Source organism: Drosophila gunungcola (assembly GCF_025200985.1).
Source record: "Drosophila gunungcola strain Sukarami chromosome 2R unlocalized genomic scaffold, Dgunungcola_SK_2 000011F, whole genome shotgun sequence".
NCBI lineage: Eukaryota > Metazoa > Arthropoda > Insecta > Diptera > Drosophilidae > Drosophila > Drosophila gunungcola.
The window spans coordinates 608,229-624,701 of NW_026453169.1; the positions used below are offsets into that span (position 1 = coordinate 608,229).

At 41.7% G+C, this 16,473-nt stretch overlaps 4 protein-coding genes across 4 annotated transcripts; 2 read left to right on the forward strand and 2 right to left on the reverse strand.

Moving 5' to 3' along the window:
- Nucleotides 1-534, forward strand: LOC128255499 (uncharacterized). The gene has a single exon (XM_052985140.1). The coding sequence runs from the start codon at nt 100-102 to the stop codon at nt 481-483; it is 384 nt and encodes a 127-aa protein (XP_052841100.1). The 5' UTR covers nt 1-99; the 3' UTR covers nt 484-534.
- Nucleotides 535-4,049: 3,515 nt separating this feature from the next.
- LOC128255497 (uncharacterized) lies at nt 4,050-5,320 on the forward strand. Its single transcript, XM_052985138.1, has 4 exons — nt 4,050-4,199; nt 4,272-4,400; nt 4,625-4,750; nt 4,814-5,320. The coding sequence occupies exons 1-4, from the start codon at nt 4,133-4,135 to the stop codon at nt 5,032-5,034; spliced, it is 543 nt and encodes a 180-aa protein (XP_052841098.1). The 5' UTR covers nt 4,050-4,132; the 3' UTR covers nt 5,035-5,320.
- A 5,976-nt stretch (nt 5,321-11,296) lies between these two features.
- Nucleotides 11,297-13,394, reverse strand: LOC128255492 (cytosol aminopeptidase). Its single transcript, XM_052985132.1, has one exon. It carries the CDS (start codon nt 13,215-13,217, stop codon nt 11,568-11,570), a length of 1,650 nt encoding a protein of 549 aa, XP_052841092.1. The 5' UTR covers nt 13,218-13,394; the 3' UTR covers nt 11,297-11,567.
- A 136-nt stretch (nt 13,395-13,530) lies between these two features.
- On the reverse strand, nt 13,531-16,431 carry LOC128255487 (pre-mRNA-splicing factor syf1 homolog). The gene is made up of 3 exons (XM_052985125.1): nt 16,311-16,431; nt 14,222-16,252; nt 13,531-14,164 (listed from the first exon to the last, which is right to left on the reverse strand). The coding sequence occupies exons 1-3, from the start codon at nt 16,353-16,355 to the stop codon at nt 13,586-13,588; spliced, it is 2,655 nt and encodes an 884-aa protein (XP_052841085.1). The 5' UTR covers nt 16,356-16,431; the 3' UTR covers nt 13,531-13,585.
- Between the last annotated feature and the right edge of the window lie 42 nt (nt 16,432-16,473).

Consider the following 16,473-nt stretch of genomic DNA (forward strand, 5'->3'; position numbering starts at 1 on the left):
TTACAAAATTCAACCCTCACTTAGAATGTCATTTCAATTTAACAAATTCTGTAAAACTTCTATCTTTAACGGAAGCCAGTAAATGCAATTGGGCACAAAATGCTTTGTGGTGCAAGGATTCGGCCCCAACACTTGCCACGCCCACCCTTGTGGCGTTTAAGAATCATCCGGGGCTACTCAAAAAATGGCAAGAAGAACGAGGATCCAAATGTCCTAAACCGGTTGGGCACCAGTCCCCGGAATATTCGCGATCACCCCGAAGGATGTACACCGCAAAGTTTGAAAACGACTGCCTTCATTTCCCCGGATTTTATACCGCCATCCACTTATCGCATTGTAGAAGAAGAGGAGCAACTAGGACCTAAGGCTGCCAAAAATGAGACCTACAAGAATCCAGAGTACTTTAGCTACTATCGTTACTCTTACTACGACCTCAAAACCATCGTCGATACCATTAAAAAGAAACAAGCATCCAAAAACTGAAAATAAAAACCCTATATTTGAAAAGCTCACAGCAAAAGTATTATAAAATGTAGTCAAAAGAACATTAAACATTAAAACATTATCTCAGGATAATATTAATAAAAAATAAAAAAAATAGTTTTGTGGTAAAAAAGGCTTCACATAATTTTCAAGGAGCAAAAGTTGATGTTAAAGAAACCTACCGCATAATACTTGGTCAAAACCAATTGGAAATCGTTCACATAAAACTACTTTTTATATATGAATATATGTTATTTTTCGAACGTTTTGCAACCAAAATTTAAATCATTATTTTGTAAAGCGGCATTTCTTTCAGTGTAAGAGCTCCTTCGCTTGGTGACACTCCGACTTATAACACTAATCGTATTAGTTGGCTGGTCGTTAACTAGGCGGAGCTATCCGCCCCAAATGCGATTTCCGCACAATGAGCTCCTCGTCGTGTCCGTCGTGCAGCTCGACTCGTTTCCGGATTACGTGCGGCATTTTTCGTACAGGTGACATAATGATCCGGACTCGCAAGCGCCTCGCAGGCGGCGTAATTAGAGGGAACCGCGGGGCCGTCGACTTATGGGCGTTGGATAAAAGATACGAGATGCTGGATGCTGGATGCTGCGTTGGCAACAGGGGACTTTGTAATTTAGCAAATCGGTTTAGCAAGTCATCGGGAATAGCCGGGGAAAGTGTCGTGGGGAAGTGGAGCTTTCGCGACAACATGCCCTATTTAATTTACAGACATTAGCCCCTTACTTACACTTGTAGGTGTCGCAGCGCCAGGTGGCAGAAAGATTTGCCCCTCCTGATGCACCCAAAAAACCAAATAACCTAAAAATGGACACAGAGAAATTTAAAACAATTACCTACAAAAGAAGCTACTCCATAGATGAGCCTTTATCATATAGGTAACATTGTTTTTTTGGGTATAGTTTTTCCTAACTAATTATACAAATAAAGATCTTTAAGTCTTACTAAATATACACTGCCAAAATATATTTATTTGTATTTATTTATATATTTAAAAATGTTTCTATTTGTTAATGAATAAACTAAATTCAACCTAGATATCCGCTGCCGATAGTTGAACATTTTCTAATATCGTTACTATTGGTTTCTGATGTACCAAGAACAAACAGTAATATTTATGATCAAAACTTATTATATGGCTGTGTTAAAATTTTTTCCTTAGTGGGTCTTTTAATTGAATCCCATTGTCGGGTCTTGGGTTGTGTTTGTGTGGGGCATTCGAGCGAACCATTCCCACTCCCATTCCCATTCACACATCCTCCTTGGCAATTTATCAATTTTAATCGCATGCAAATTTTATGCAGGCCCGCCATAAGACCCAAGTGACATTTGCTTTCGTTAAAGCTGGGCACACATTTCCCAAGAAAATAGTGGGAGGAGGATGTGAGTGTTTGGCTGTTCAGTTTTGTTAACAACTTTGGACCATTCGCAAGGCTGCTCTAACGGCTTTTGCTAATCACATGGCACTCTTTATGATTGCGACCTTCCCCTCCCCCCACCAACTTAGCCATCTTGCGTAACATTTGCATTTTGGCAACATAATTTTTGGTGTATTGTTGTGCCTAAGCCTGAAACATGACCAAATCAAAACATTTGCATAATTAATGAATGGGGAAATGTTTGTTCAGCCGGGTGGAGGTTAATAGTTGGAAGAAATTGGCAAAGGTTCAAGCTAAATATCTGCAATAATAATAAATCGGTTTAGTAATTAGATGTTTTAATTATTTAGTTTTAATTATTTGAGTTTAAGGGCAGGGAAAAAATTTATTTATACGTTGTTCAACTATAATTTATGCTATCCAAACGAAAATGACAAGTTAAAAGAATTTTACTAGTTGAGGAAAAATATTCATAAATTAGCTTATATAAAATAGCAAATGCTGTATTTGTTCTGATGCAGACTAATAAATCCTATTTTATTTTCTTAGAGTTTCGTTATTATCTTAGTCATTCTACCAAATTTCCATTTAATAATAATATCCAAGTTTTTCAAGGGTAATCCTTTGCAAACTTTTTCCGCCAAGTAGTTGCGAATTTGACATGACATTTTTTCCGCATGTCTGAAAATGCTTGGCCTGAAAATGTATGACTAACGCTAATTTCCGTCTTGTGATTGATACTAGCCCCCGGGCCAATGACACACGTCATCCATCATGGGAGACAATGGCTTTTCTAGGGGGAAATAGGTGAAAGGAAACGCTGGGAAATGCGCTTATCATGTAACGGTTAACGGTGAATTGACTGGAAAAGTTCAAAGGTTTCGCCTGTGATTTGATGGATGCGATGGCAAGTGCCTGAAGTGCAAGTTAAAGCCAACGAATCGGGTGCTATATACATAGCCACCTACCTCTAGCCCTATTTACCAATTTACACTGGCGAGCAAAGTTTACGGAGCACGTATATTGCGATGGCAGCTGGTTTGCTTAGCCTGAAAAGTTGGCCAAACAAAAACACAAGCCAACACGTAGAAACAAAATTGCAAATAAATTTTAATTGTTTTGAGCAATTAAAAATTAAATTTAAAAAATAGTGAAGGGAGCGGAACAAGTACTCGACTATACGCCGCACCCAAATTTCCGTGCTTATTCAATTTGGGAAAATGTTTGGCAACTACGTGAGTGTGAGCGAATGTACGAGTACTTGTGCGACTCAGTGTCCAATGGCTGCTGCCGTTGCTCCTGCTAAACAAATTAAATTAGACAACTTTTATTCATTCGTTTGACATTTTTATTTGTTTTCAAACTCATTTTGCGAGAGCAAAGGCTGTGGGCTGGACTTTGCACGATGGGGCAGGACAGTTGACCAATTAACAACAAATACAATTTGCAGAGTTTAGTTAAAAATTTTAGCAACTGCTCCCATTTAATTGTTTCATTTTCCCCTGCGACCCATCTCGATTGTGTGAATTTAATTAAATGCCATTTGCATAAATTCGTCATCCCACCTTGTTTCGAATGTCAAAGGAATACTGAATTATATACAATTTATGGCGCTTTCTTTGTTTGCCAAGTGTAAAAACAAAAGAGACAAGGTGGGAAAAGCGAGATAACAACGCTTATCGATTGCTGATTGCAATCGAAGCACTCGGAAATGCTAAACATTGATATTGTAAAGAAAAACGACTACAAAAGCGGTAGAAATTCAGGTTGACCAAAATTATTATCATTTACAACGATAATGAATAAAATTTAAAACAAAGAAGTTACAAATAAATTTGCTTTAAACTACTATAAAATATGTGAGCAAAAATAAGTTAATTTTTTAATTGCATTTAAAAGCAGAACGTAATCTGCAAATTTGTTGTGCTTAGATTCGATTTTAATTTACAGTTAATCATAATATAAAAATTAGCCCTATTTAGTTTTTTAATAATAAAAATCCCTACTGACCTATCCAAACATTAAAATAACCAATTTAATTATTATTATTATTATATTATATATTATTAATTGCGGCTTTTTAAAGTTAGTGAATGTGTACTGATTGATAAGACACAATATTTCGCCATCGATCGGTCGTTTTGATTGCCATCAAACCATTATCAGTTTGTCTTTCCCAGTGACAACATCGAATCTCCTCCATAAAAATAAAGAAATATATTCTCCTAAAATACACAATCTTATCGGCAATGCCACTGAAATTTCACCGATTATTGCTGCCGTTGCTCCTGTTCGTTTGTCAATTGTTGGCTGAAAGTGCGTAGATTTTATGAATTTGTCAAGTATAAAAATTGGGATTCCATGACTAAAACACTTCTGCGATTACAGTTCCCCAGTGCTTTCACTTTACTTGGGTTGGTGCCTACGAAAATCACTCGAACATACACACGGAAACCTGTGATTCCAGAGTTGGTGACTTTAATGACATACCCTGCGAAGAGCCTTTGGTGGTGACACGTGCGTTTTAACAGCTCACATACTAAATATAAGAAGAAACTTATGAAATTGGCTAAAGAATTGAAAGCTTAAAAATTTTAATTGTTTCTTGACATATGTGTACTATAAAACATTTTTTTAAAAAGTAATTTTTTTATACAAACAAAACATTGGAGTACATATAATATCTTACCTTCTTTTTAATAATTCTTAACAAATAATTTGTTTTCAAAAAAATTTTATAGCTGACGATACAGTGCCGGATGTGAAGGCTTTATGGCATAACGCCACGGAGGACCGCGACAACTTTCTGTGCCAAATGTCGCCCGGTCGCTCCTGCGTGAAATACTCCTACATTTTCAAAGGCGGAAGTGAGTGTAGCTCTGCCTCTAGCCAAGTACCCCCCTATCTATATAATAAACATTATATTTCAGTACAAAATATCACGTACATGTGCGCCATTGTGAACAGCACCAACGGGTGCTATCGACAGACCCATGCCACGGGAATGGTGGTGGAGGCATGTGTCTGCACCTCCAAAGTGGGCCTGATACCCTGTAATGGCTGCTCCAACTCACGGCTCAGTGGAGCAATGGGTTTGGCTCTTTGTTTGATCATTCTTTATCAATGGCTAAATAAATATCGAATACTTTGAACGGCAAATACTTTTCCCCTTTTGTAATGTGGCATTTCCGGGCTTTTGATTTTGACAAGTTTTTTGCGAAATTTATGTGCACTCTTTGTAGGCCATACATTTTCGGTTTGTTTTTTCAATGGTATTTTTTTACGCCACACGATGCGGCCAAATAAACTGCCATAATTTATTTGCTAGGCCATTAATCAATTGCAAGTTGATGATGACAATGACGTGGACTGTCCGCTGGGCAATTTGCATTTCAGTAGAGAAATTTGTTAAAATAAATAAACAAAATTCTGTACATAAATCAAGAAAAAATGTTTTTTTTTTTTTTTTGCATTCAAGCTTACCTTATTTGAAAATATGAAGTGCAAAAATGTTGAATTCATAATACTCCTAGAAATAAAGTTTTTGGCAAATCCTATCAAGTTGGTTAACATTAAATTTTCCCCCAATAATTATTTTAAATAAATAACAAACAGCCAGACAGGGGGAGAGGGGGGAGGTAGTCGGTAAACAATGCAGGCGATAAACGGAAAACCAGAAACACAACTGCTGATGGGACACACTGCGTATGAGGAATGCACCGAACAACCAGTGGGTAAATGGGAAATGGGCGGAGGCTATAGAGTGGGCTTCGATTGGAAATGCCCAGTGGCACAACCAGGCTCAAATAAACTAATTTTAATGCCTTCCATTGTGGCCAGAGCACGCAGTGCGGCTCAATTGGGATGCGAATGGCATCGCCAGATTGGCAAAGTGGAACGGGGTAGGTCAGAGTTGGATTCATCTCTCGATATGCACAAGATATTGGAATATTTAATTTTTTCTGTTCCACCACAGCTTTGGCAAAATTTTTAGTGGTTTTTGCAAGCGTACCTAAATTATTTTAATTTTTTTTGTTTGATATTGGACGGATGAAATCTAAGTGTGGACTTTCATTTTGTTTTAATAAATTATCGTTTTCATCAACAAAAAAGTGAAACATGAACTATTTAAGACTTTTATTCAAAAATTATTTTTTTTATTTCAAGATGAATGTTTGTTAATCAAAAATGTATTTTGTTGTTCTCAAATAACTAATGAAATATAAAAATTTAAAAAGTTAGGTTTTTTATAAAGTAAAAAAAATTATTTTGTTTGTGAATTTTACGCTTTGCTATTATTTTCATCACAATTGTTCAATGGCGTTGCCATATAAAAATGTAAAAAAATGCAAAAACTTCAACATCCATTCGTAAATTATGCTTTTATGCGTGTGTATATTAACACTTGAATGCCAAAAATATATGTTTTATTTATTTTCCCCCAAATCTGTTTGACAATTTTCATTGAAATGCATTGCTTGAAAAATAATTTACAAAAGCAGATTTAAGTCTTTCGAAGAGATTGCATGAAAGCATAAGTAAAATCATTTGATATGATATTCTCGAGATTAAAATAATACAATAATAGCTTTAATAACACAAGTTGCTTAATAACCGAACATCAAAAATGCAGTTGAGCTACAGTTACATTTTTAGCAAAAAATTGGCTGTTAAGATAGGCGCTGGAATTTTAACCCACTCCATGCATTTTAATTTGGCAGTTTTATATATTTTAGACTATCTGCCAATATAAAGCGACAATAAAAGTTATACGACATTTTTATAAAGAAACGTATTTTTTAGTATTCGAGATATTTCTAATTACTGAAATCAAAAAAGATTTATTGCTTTTAAAAAACATTAGGCACTAAGTGAGAGGTTAATCTTTTGATAAAAAATATTGAAAATATATTAAAGTAATAAGTCAAAAAATGTTGCAAGTTTTCTTACCCTTCTCATATACATAAGGGTAAATTACTAAATTTATGTTTGTTTTTTTGTTTTCCACGTTAAAATAAAGTACATAATAAATAATTTATTTGATACGATTAATAGAAATCAAACAAACATTTAACATTTTTGATAAATCAACTTCTTGAATTAAATAAATTTAAATACCTAAAATTCTTCCAGCTAAGAAACGCACTGTATTATCTATAACAAATATTTTCGATTTATGCATGTATACATTAGGCGAATCAACCGATTGCCAGCCATTCAGGGCTTATCTTCCACTGGACTGAAGGGGGCAGTGTTAAAAATAAATAAATAAACATAATTTGTGCTGTTGCCGTTTATTGGGTGGTAGCAAAACTCCTAATATTATGCCATGTTTATGCACTATTCAAGTTGTTGTTGGCTATTTGTTTAGCATTTTGCCCAGACAGTTTTATGTACTGATAGATACGGAGGCAGTGGCCAACTCGTCGAATACGCAATGCATAGTTAGACCAAACATTGGATGGGCTATAATTTATTTGTCTATCCCGCTGGCTGTTTAACAAGCAACAACGAAAATAAAACTAATCATATCAGAAATGTGATGAGCGCTAGAAGGGGCCTTGACAGATTAAAAGCGAATGATAAGGGGACTTTAAAAATTTATTGGCTTACGATATTATTTATCTGTTGTCTAATCCTTTGAATAATGGCTAAAAGGCTTAAGATTATTTAAAATCAATATTTAATTCATGAACGAACCTTTCCAGGTGAATGTTTTGAGACATTTTCTATTCAATTTCAAGATTGAATCCTAGAATTTGGTATTATTTTTTCGGTGCACATTCATTCATATTCACCACACACGCTCAATTATTCATTGGCCATTTTTTTGCAGTTGCAATTGCCATTTGCAAATGAACCGGATTCGGGCCGCTGCCGTTGCGCTGTGTATTTATTGTGAGTATTTTGAGGGACAAAAACAACTGAGCAAGAACGAGCCAAGGAAACCGCAAAAACCGCAACGAATTTAGCACGACGCTTGACCAGAAAAAGCGGGGGATTCTGCAAGGGGGGTCTAGATCGACTGCATTTGAATTCAACACCGGACGGTCAAGTGAAGCGTGACAGGTCGGGGGTCGCGAAAAAAATCGGGGAACTCGAAACGCTGGCACAGTGGCCAAAAGAGTGCGCTAAAAGCAAAGGTGCATAGAAATATCAAGTATACGCAGCGTGGCACATGACATTTCTTTGGTTATTTATACTATGTGGCAACGAATCGAAATGCAAATGAAATCCACCACAGAGCAGGTCCTGCCGTTAATTGGCAATTTATAGCAGATACCGCTATGCCGCTGGCGCTGCCACGCCCCCCGCCTCCGGCCTTAGTCCACAGTTTCACGTGCTCGCTCAAGTGAAAATTATCATTTTCAGCGAAACTAAATCTCCACCGCCCCGCCAAAAGGCAATGCTAGAAAAATGTACAGACACCCGCCAAAAAAAAAAAAGGTAAAAGGAACGGAACGGAAGCGAAGTGAAGAACTGAGGGAATGAAAGCCGCACAAAGCCGACAAAAGTTTAGACGGGGACAAACCGTCCGAGCCGACCGCATAAGGCCATCCCAACCTCTACCCATTAAATCGAGCGAAGCGATATCCAAAGAAAGGAATATATAGGCGAAAAAGGGGTTAAATCACTGCACAGAAGCAACAATGCTCTTAAATACTTTGCTGATCTTAAAACTCATCTATTATACTTCATAAACCTATACAAAGTTGTTGATAATTCGCATTTCTGTTAAAATTATTAAATTGTGTGACTTTAAGTACATTTAATTAGTTTATTTTCGTATAATTAATCCATACCTTGTTTGTTTATTGTCATGTAAACTAGTTTAACTACAAAATAAAACTGTTTCCATTTGACTACCATCTGAATTAATAAAACCCAAAGACTCTTTTCGAAAAGGGTACAAGCATGAACCCAACCAGCGATTTATCGCATTTTGCTGTGGTCGGCATTAGTTACGCTGAATTTTATCACAATTGCAATTCTTTCTAGTCGAGGACACCCCCGAAACACCAGCCGCCAAAAAGGATTTCATTTTCATTTATTTTTTTGGGTTCTTTTTCGCTGTTGGGCTGCAGCCAAACCAGGCCGACGGGATTTCGAAAGGAAAAGACCACCAAACCCACCGCTGCCTTGGCAACAGTCCGAATCTCAAAATGCCCAATGCTAATTTCCACGTTCTGCCTTTAAATAATCATAATTTGGGCTTTTGTGGCTGGTGTTGCGGCGACTGATGCTGTAAATGATTAACGCTGCTGGCGGATTTGCGAGGGTTAATGATGGGGAGAGACTCTTTAAAGTGCCCTCGGTCGACTTGCATATTTTCAAGCCTGATTGCTCATTAGCAAATTCATTTGGCTGCACTCCAACCCGAGGGGAAGTCCCAGAGTTATCAGTTAGAAGGCATTAACTCGTGAAGGCAAGTGTTTAGCACTAAAAAAAAAATATAGGCGAACTGCTTTTACTTTTTACTATACAAAATGTATGATTAAATATAAAAACGTAGTTCTTCCCACTTTAAAATGACAATAAAAATTAAAACTAAAAATTGTTTAAAAACAGAGACTTATAGTTTTAAGATTCTAATGCATAACTCAAAAACAAGAAAATAGTCAAACATATAATAAAAAAAATCGTTGTTTTTATTGAAGTACTGGGTGAATCCTTTTCCACATATTTTAAGATAGCATTTCATCGTAAAAACAATACAAAATATGCAGAGAAAATGCATGAAAAGAAATTATTAATCATTTAATAAAATATGTTTTCGAATAGTTTTTATTCTTATGCTAGCAAAAAGTCCATTGCTTTTAATATTGATTAATTATAATAATAATTATCAAACGATTTTATTATTTACCTAAAATTGTAGTTCGTTGGTACTTACTACCAAAAAATCTCCTAAATAAACAGCCTAAATCAACAAATACACCCAAACCATTGCAGTGTACTTTCAAAATTGGAAAATGCAAAAATTCTTCAAAATTATCATTTCGCAGAGCCTAATGACTTGTGCAAAATGTCGCCGTATTAAGATACTCGCACTCGCTGGCTTTTCAAATGGCGAGGGTCCTTCAAGTAGCCCCCTTTCCTATCTCCTCCTCCTCTGAAATCGGGGATAGGACCGAAAATGTTGGCTTAATTATCAAAAATTCGAGCCAGAGAACTATGCAAAGGGAGCCCAAAGAATGGGGGAGTGAGCCGGATAGTTGATGAGCTAGGGGATGAGCAGTAACCCAGTTAACCCATTAAAGCCGTGTCATAAATTCAAAACCACAACAGGCCGGCAGCAAAAACAAGAACAAGAGGCGGCTTTTGCTTTGTGGCCTTTTGTGGGCCTGGCTTGGCACCGTTTTTCGACTCATTAAAGCCAACTTCACGCAATTAGGCTAATAAGCCGTTCTGGAAACTGAGTTGCAACAACAAGAAAAGGGCCAACAGCAAGATTGGTAAGAGAACAAGAGAGAGGGAGTGGGGTTGGGCCCAACTTGCCCAAGCAGCCAAGTTTATATAAAACACTTTCCCTGCTCCCATTTCACACTCACGCTCAATTAACTGGAGTAAGTGACAGTTGATGTGTGAGGGGTCAAGGCGGAAATGCTGCAAGTAAGCCAATTTAAAAATACTTTATCGCAAAGCTCAATGGACACCATTAACCTAATCAGTTACAAAGACATTTACATACCATTGCAGAGGGTGGGGTGTTATAAACCCTATAACGAATATATGTTCTTGATCAGCGTCACCAGGAGAGTCGATCTAGCCATGTCCGTCTGTCCGTTTCTACGCAAACTAGTCTCTCAGTTTTAAAGCTATCTGCATGAAACTTTCCCAAAAGTTGTCTTTATATTGCAGGTAGTACATAAGTCGGATCGGACGACTATAGCATATAGCTCCCATAGGAATCATCGGAAAAATAAATGAAAAAAATTATAACTTTGCTGCTTTTTTAATTTTTTTCTTAGTTCTTCGAGATAAAGTAATGGTTTAATATTTCAGAACTACGGTTTAAAAATCGGACAACTACATCATATATCTCCTATGAGAACAATCTAATAATAAAAAAAAACACAAACAAAATGTAACTTTTCTATTATTTTTAAGAATTTATTTTTTAAATAATAATAATTTGATAGTTCAGAATTACGCTTTTAATTTTATTCAAATAGGATCTATCGAATAATTAAGCTACAAAACATTATAGCTTCAATGTTTTTAAACATATATCTAATTTTTCCAACAGCTTCGGCTTGCCAAAATTTGCTTCCTTTCTTGTATTTATTAAACCTGCCACAGGTAGATTATATTTTCATCACATTTTAAATGTTAAACAAATATTTGGTCTATAAAATCGAATGCAGTTCAAAATATCTTTAAAAACGAGTTTGGGAAAGAAACAAAAGACGTTGTTTTTTTAAGCCGTTTAATTATGTGCAGTTTTGGATACGCTCATTCGAACAATAAAAGTTTTATAGGTCCGTTTTCCGTAAAAGGGTTTCATCCTCCGGATGCCCCCGCTGCACATGTAACTCTAAACAACAAATTTAGACAATCCATGGACATGGCGACTGGATAAGAAAAAGAACTAACACCAATTCTCGGACACAAAACAGAAGAAAAATGAAACGAAAATCGTGGAATCTAGCGACTTAGGTGCGGACGATCCAGATCCGGAGATCACTTGCTATCCGGACAGGCCATCTGGTAAAGGAACTGTACGAGGGTGCGGGTGGGTCGTCCGGTCATCCGATCCTTGAGCAGATACGGCAGCGGATTGTGGCGCGTCAGCATGCCCACATTCCGGATGTCGATGTGGGCCCAATCCGCGCACGGCACCAGCTCGTGCAGCACGGCGGCGGCAATGCAACTAGAGGCGGGACCATGCCCCCGGTTGCTAATGTCGAACGTGAGATTCGGGGTCACCAGCTGCTTGAAGTAGCGCCACAGGGGCAAACGCCATATCCGGTCACCCGTGAGGCCGCCTGCTTTCTCGAACTGCTTGGCTATGAAGTTGGAGTTGGTGAACATTCCGGCAGCAGATTCGCCAAGGCCAGCACACACGCCGTAGCCCACGGTGGCCAGGTCCACAACCAGACGCGGCTTATAGGTGGTCTGGGCAAAGAGCAGGGGATCGGCCATCACAACCGTTCCGGCCTTGCTGACATCCACGATGCCCAGCGTCTTGCCATTCAGCAGGGTGACCACATCGCCCGGCTTCACAGCCATGCCGGAGGGCATGTTCTCGCAGAGCGGCAGCACGGCCGAGATGTTTACGGGCAGCGACAGAGCCGCCGCAGCTCGAATGGCGGCCACACAAACCGCTGCTCCGGCCATGCAACCCCGATACATGTGCAGGCAGTCCTTGGGCCGCAGGCACAGACCGCCGCTGTTGTAGGTCAATCCCTTGCCCAGCAACAGTATGGGTCTGTCCTCCGGCGCAGTGCCGCAATAGCTAATCTCCAGGACCACCGGCGGCTCGCAGCTTCCCTTGGCGATCATCAGAAACGAGTTGAGGTGATTCGACTCTATCCAGTCCATGGAGCGCACCTCCACGGAAACGCCGCACGGGCACAGGGCATCCACCGCAGACTGGGCGAAAATGGTCGGTGTCATCTGGTTCGCCGGCGCATCGCTCAGTCGCCGGGCCAAGTTCTGTGACTCCGCCTTGAACAGACCCCGCGTCCAGGCATCGACATCCGGCGAATCGTAGAGATCCAGCTTGGGCACCAGAGTGCGATCCTGCTTCCGCTTGTTGCTGTTATAGCGCCAAATGGCCAGCGCACTGCCCTCCGCCGCCTGTTCCGGATACTCCATGGAGTCCACGAAGACCTCCGTGCAGCCCTGAAGCTGCAGGGCACGAGCTCCCACGCCGGCGGCCACGCGGGCATTCTCCATGCCCTCGTCAATGTTCTCGAGGTCGTTGAAGCCGGCGCCCTCTTGGCCCAGACCCACCACAGCCACTGCCCGGAACTCGGCGTCCACGTTCATGAAGACCTTACCCTTGCCCAGATCCCCCTTGATGCCAGTTTCGCGCAGCAGCTCCGACACCTTGCCCTGCGTTCGGTCGTCGAACTTCTCGCCGCTGGACGTCATCTTGGCCTCCTTTCCATCGCCCTCCTTTGAATACACGCCCACCACCACGCCCTTGATCACCGTCTTGCTGTCGCATTTCTCCGCAGTACCTGCCAATCCCCTCATCACTTGAAAATTGTGATTATGGTTTAAGAGGGGTTCTGCGAACAAATCGTAAGACTTCCAGACGCCCTGCAAGCTTCTGTACATGCTGCGATTGCGGGTAAAAGCGTTTATCATGCGTGCGGAGGCCATCTTCGGGTTACACGGACTCTGGTTTCCGGGTTAGTCCGCCCTTGCGCACGTCACTTTAGCTTTTTAGTTGAGTGAGTGGAGAGTGAGGAGAAGACAGATAGATCAAATTTTTTTAGAACGTTTTGCCTAATAATTTTGGAAAGAAAGTGTGTTCCTTCTTTAGGCTGAAGGTTAGACTAACTAGAGACAATTACCCAAAGAGAAGACACTGTTTGGAACGCTCACTCCGTTTGGCAGTTCTCCAATCAAACATACAAAGTATAATTGTATAGCTTATTCAAAGAAAATAAACAATGAAATAGATCTGGGAACAGTTGTAAAACTTTTGACATACATATATTTACCCCAAAAAGAAGTATTATAAACATTCACTCCTCATCGGAGTCGCCTTGATTGGAGGGCTTGAGACTACCGAAGACCTTGGCCGGAATGGCCTTTTGCTCGAAGCGTAGTTTCTTCATAACGAGACCTTCGTCGTCGGTCTTTGTGACTGCCTCCGTGGCCCCGTGGTTCTCGTTCGCTGCCTCGTTCTCCTGCTCGTCATCCTCCTCCTCATCGTCTTCATCGCTGTCGCCAATGTCAATTTCATCGGGATTGACAACCGTATCCTTCTTATCCTTGGCACCTCCCTGGGTTTCGCCGCGCACAAACATAATATTGGACGCTGCTTTTTCGGTGGGCTTCTGTTTGGCCTCGGCGGCCGCCTGGCGAGCCTTCTCCTCCAGCAGACGCATGGCATCCGGTCCAGCTCCAGCTCCGGCATCCGCGGCCGCTCCATTGTTCGTGTTCAGGAACTGGGCGGCCATCATGTTCACCTGTGTGTTGTAAGTGGCCTGCACGGAGCGCTTAATGCGCAGCATTTCGCGCATTGTATCCTCGTTGCCGTGGCGTACCTCAAATTCCTTCCAGGTTTGCCAAAAGTCTGCGGTAATGCGTGGGTCGCAAACCTAAAACATACAAAAACTATGTAGCAAAAGTGGGGACAGTTTTATCTACCAACTTACCTGTGAGCAATGGGCGTAGATGGCCCTGGCTCGATCCACCTCTCCCAACTTCGTTTCCAATTCCGCGAACTTGACACACATGTGGCGCATATTCTGCTCGGGCAGCGATTCGATGGCCTTCTCGTAGATCTCCCTAGTACGAGGCAAACCATAGATCTCGGCCGCCTTCTTTACGAATATGTTGTACATGTCAAACATCTCGTCCTCCTTCACAGCAGACGTGGCGCGATCGTAAACAGACATGGCATGCCGGGCCAGACCGTGTTCCTCCTCCAGCTTAGCGTACAGTAGGTAAAAATACTTGGCGTGCTCCGGGGGACACTGATCCAGGCACTGCTCGAAGAGATCCCTAGCACGCTCCAGCTTGGTGCCGCCGTACCGCTCCAAAAACTTGGTCAGATAGGAGTTCCAGATGTCGTACACATTGGGCCACTTGAACAGAGATATGCCCTTTTCATAGGCCCGATAGGCCTCCTCAAAGTAGTTGTGCTCCTCCAGAAACATCCCGTAATTGATAATGATCTGCGGAGTGCAGATTTTTAAGTCAATTATCCGCTCATAGACCGCCTTGCAGGTCTTGAAGGTGCCGAATGACTCTTCCAGATCAGCGTACATGGACCACACTTTCAGGGAGCGATGAAGGCGCGCCTGCACCGTCTCCGTATCATCGTGATAGGCAATCTTGCGCTTGGGCATGGCCGTGGCCCGTTGCATCAGCTTGAGAGCTGCCTCGAACTGCTGCTGACGTAGCTCCATCTCCGCCCATTCGCACCACACCGCCGCCAGGTCCTCTACTTTAACGTACTCCACCTCAGTGCCGCGTTCGAAGACCACGCGGGCATCCTCCACTTGTCCGTTGGCTTCGTAGAACTTGGCAAACTCCACCCAGAGGGTGTGAAGCTTACCAACCGCCTGCTTCGGTTGCACGGTTTGCACGGCCTCCGTGTAAGTGCTAATGATCTCGGCGGGCTTGTCCTCGTACAGCGTCACCCGCTTGTGCCACTCGTGCACGTTGTGCGGATTCTGTCGCAGGAGCACGCTATTCAACAGCAGCAGCCGACGCTCCATGAGGTATTCAAAGCGCGACAGGCGCAACTCCACGTCGATGTCGTCTTCTTCGGTGGCGGCATCATTGCCAGCCACCTGCTCCATGCGTTTGTTCAGCGAGAGTTCCTCGAACTGGGCGTACTCATCGAAGACCTGTGTGAAATCTCTCACAGTGGTCACCGTTTGGATGGCCTCCTCATAGATGTCCCTTGCGCGATCAAATAAACCGGAACGCACGTAGTAATCTGCCAGAGAGTTCCACAGGCTGCCCAATTGATCCGTATACCGACGCAGTCCACCACGGATGATGGCGTCCACATTCAGAGAGTGCACCTTGTGCGGATTCTTCGAAATGAGGTCGCACAGCTCGTTCCACAGCTGGTGATTGGACTTACCGTGCTTGGAAACGAAGTGCTCGTTGTCCACAATGTGCGCCAGCTGCTGGGCAGCTTCGTCTAGGCGCTCCGCCTCCTGCAGATAGTCCACGTACTCCTCGGTGTCCTCGGGAAAGAGTTTCAAGTAGCGGCGGTACACGCGCAAAGCTGTTTCCGGCATTTCAAAGCGACGCACAAACTGCAGATAAAGTGGCCAAATCCTGCCGTGCTGTGTGATGGGAAGAGCCCTGAGAGCGCGGTCGAAAACGTGACGGGTGCGGGTCACCTTGCATTGGGAGGTCATAAAAGCACCATAGTCCATCCAGATACGTGGCATTTTGTGCATAAAAACTAGGGCTCTTTCGAATGCACTATTGACTTCCTCGTACATGGGGTCTGTGGGTATCTTGCCGCGCACCTGCTTCCTGCGGGTTCTCAGGTAATTGTGCCATATCTTATAGCTACCAGGGAGTTCTTTCAAAGCACGCTCATAGACCAAATTCACACCATTATCCGGGGCCTTGGCTTTGTGGTCTATGTAGCGAAGCCAATGTTTTACGGAGTAGGCGTTCCGCAGGATTTCCTCTTCATACGGAACATCCTCCTCTTCCTGCGGTTATAAATATGATTAGAAAGCTATACTTTAATGAGTAGTTTATTGTACTTACGAAATTAATCTCTATATTCAGCGCTTGACTTGCTTTTGTCACCATTTTCGCGATTTTCACAATGAAAAAAGCCGCAAACAATTATTTTCCTCTCGTGCGCGTCCCACGAAAACATCTGTTCGCCAGGGTTGCCAGAAAGGTGCAAAAGTAGTCAAATTAAAAT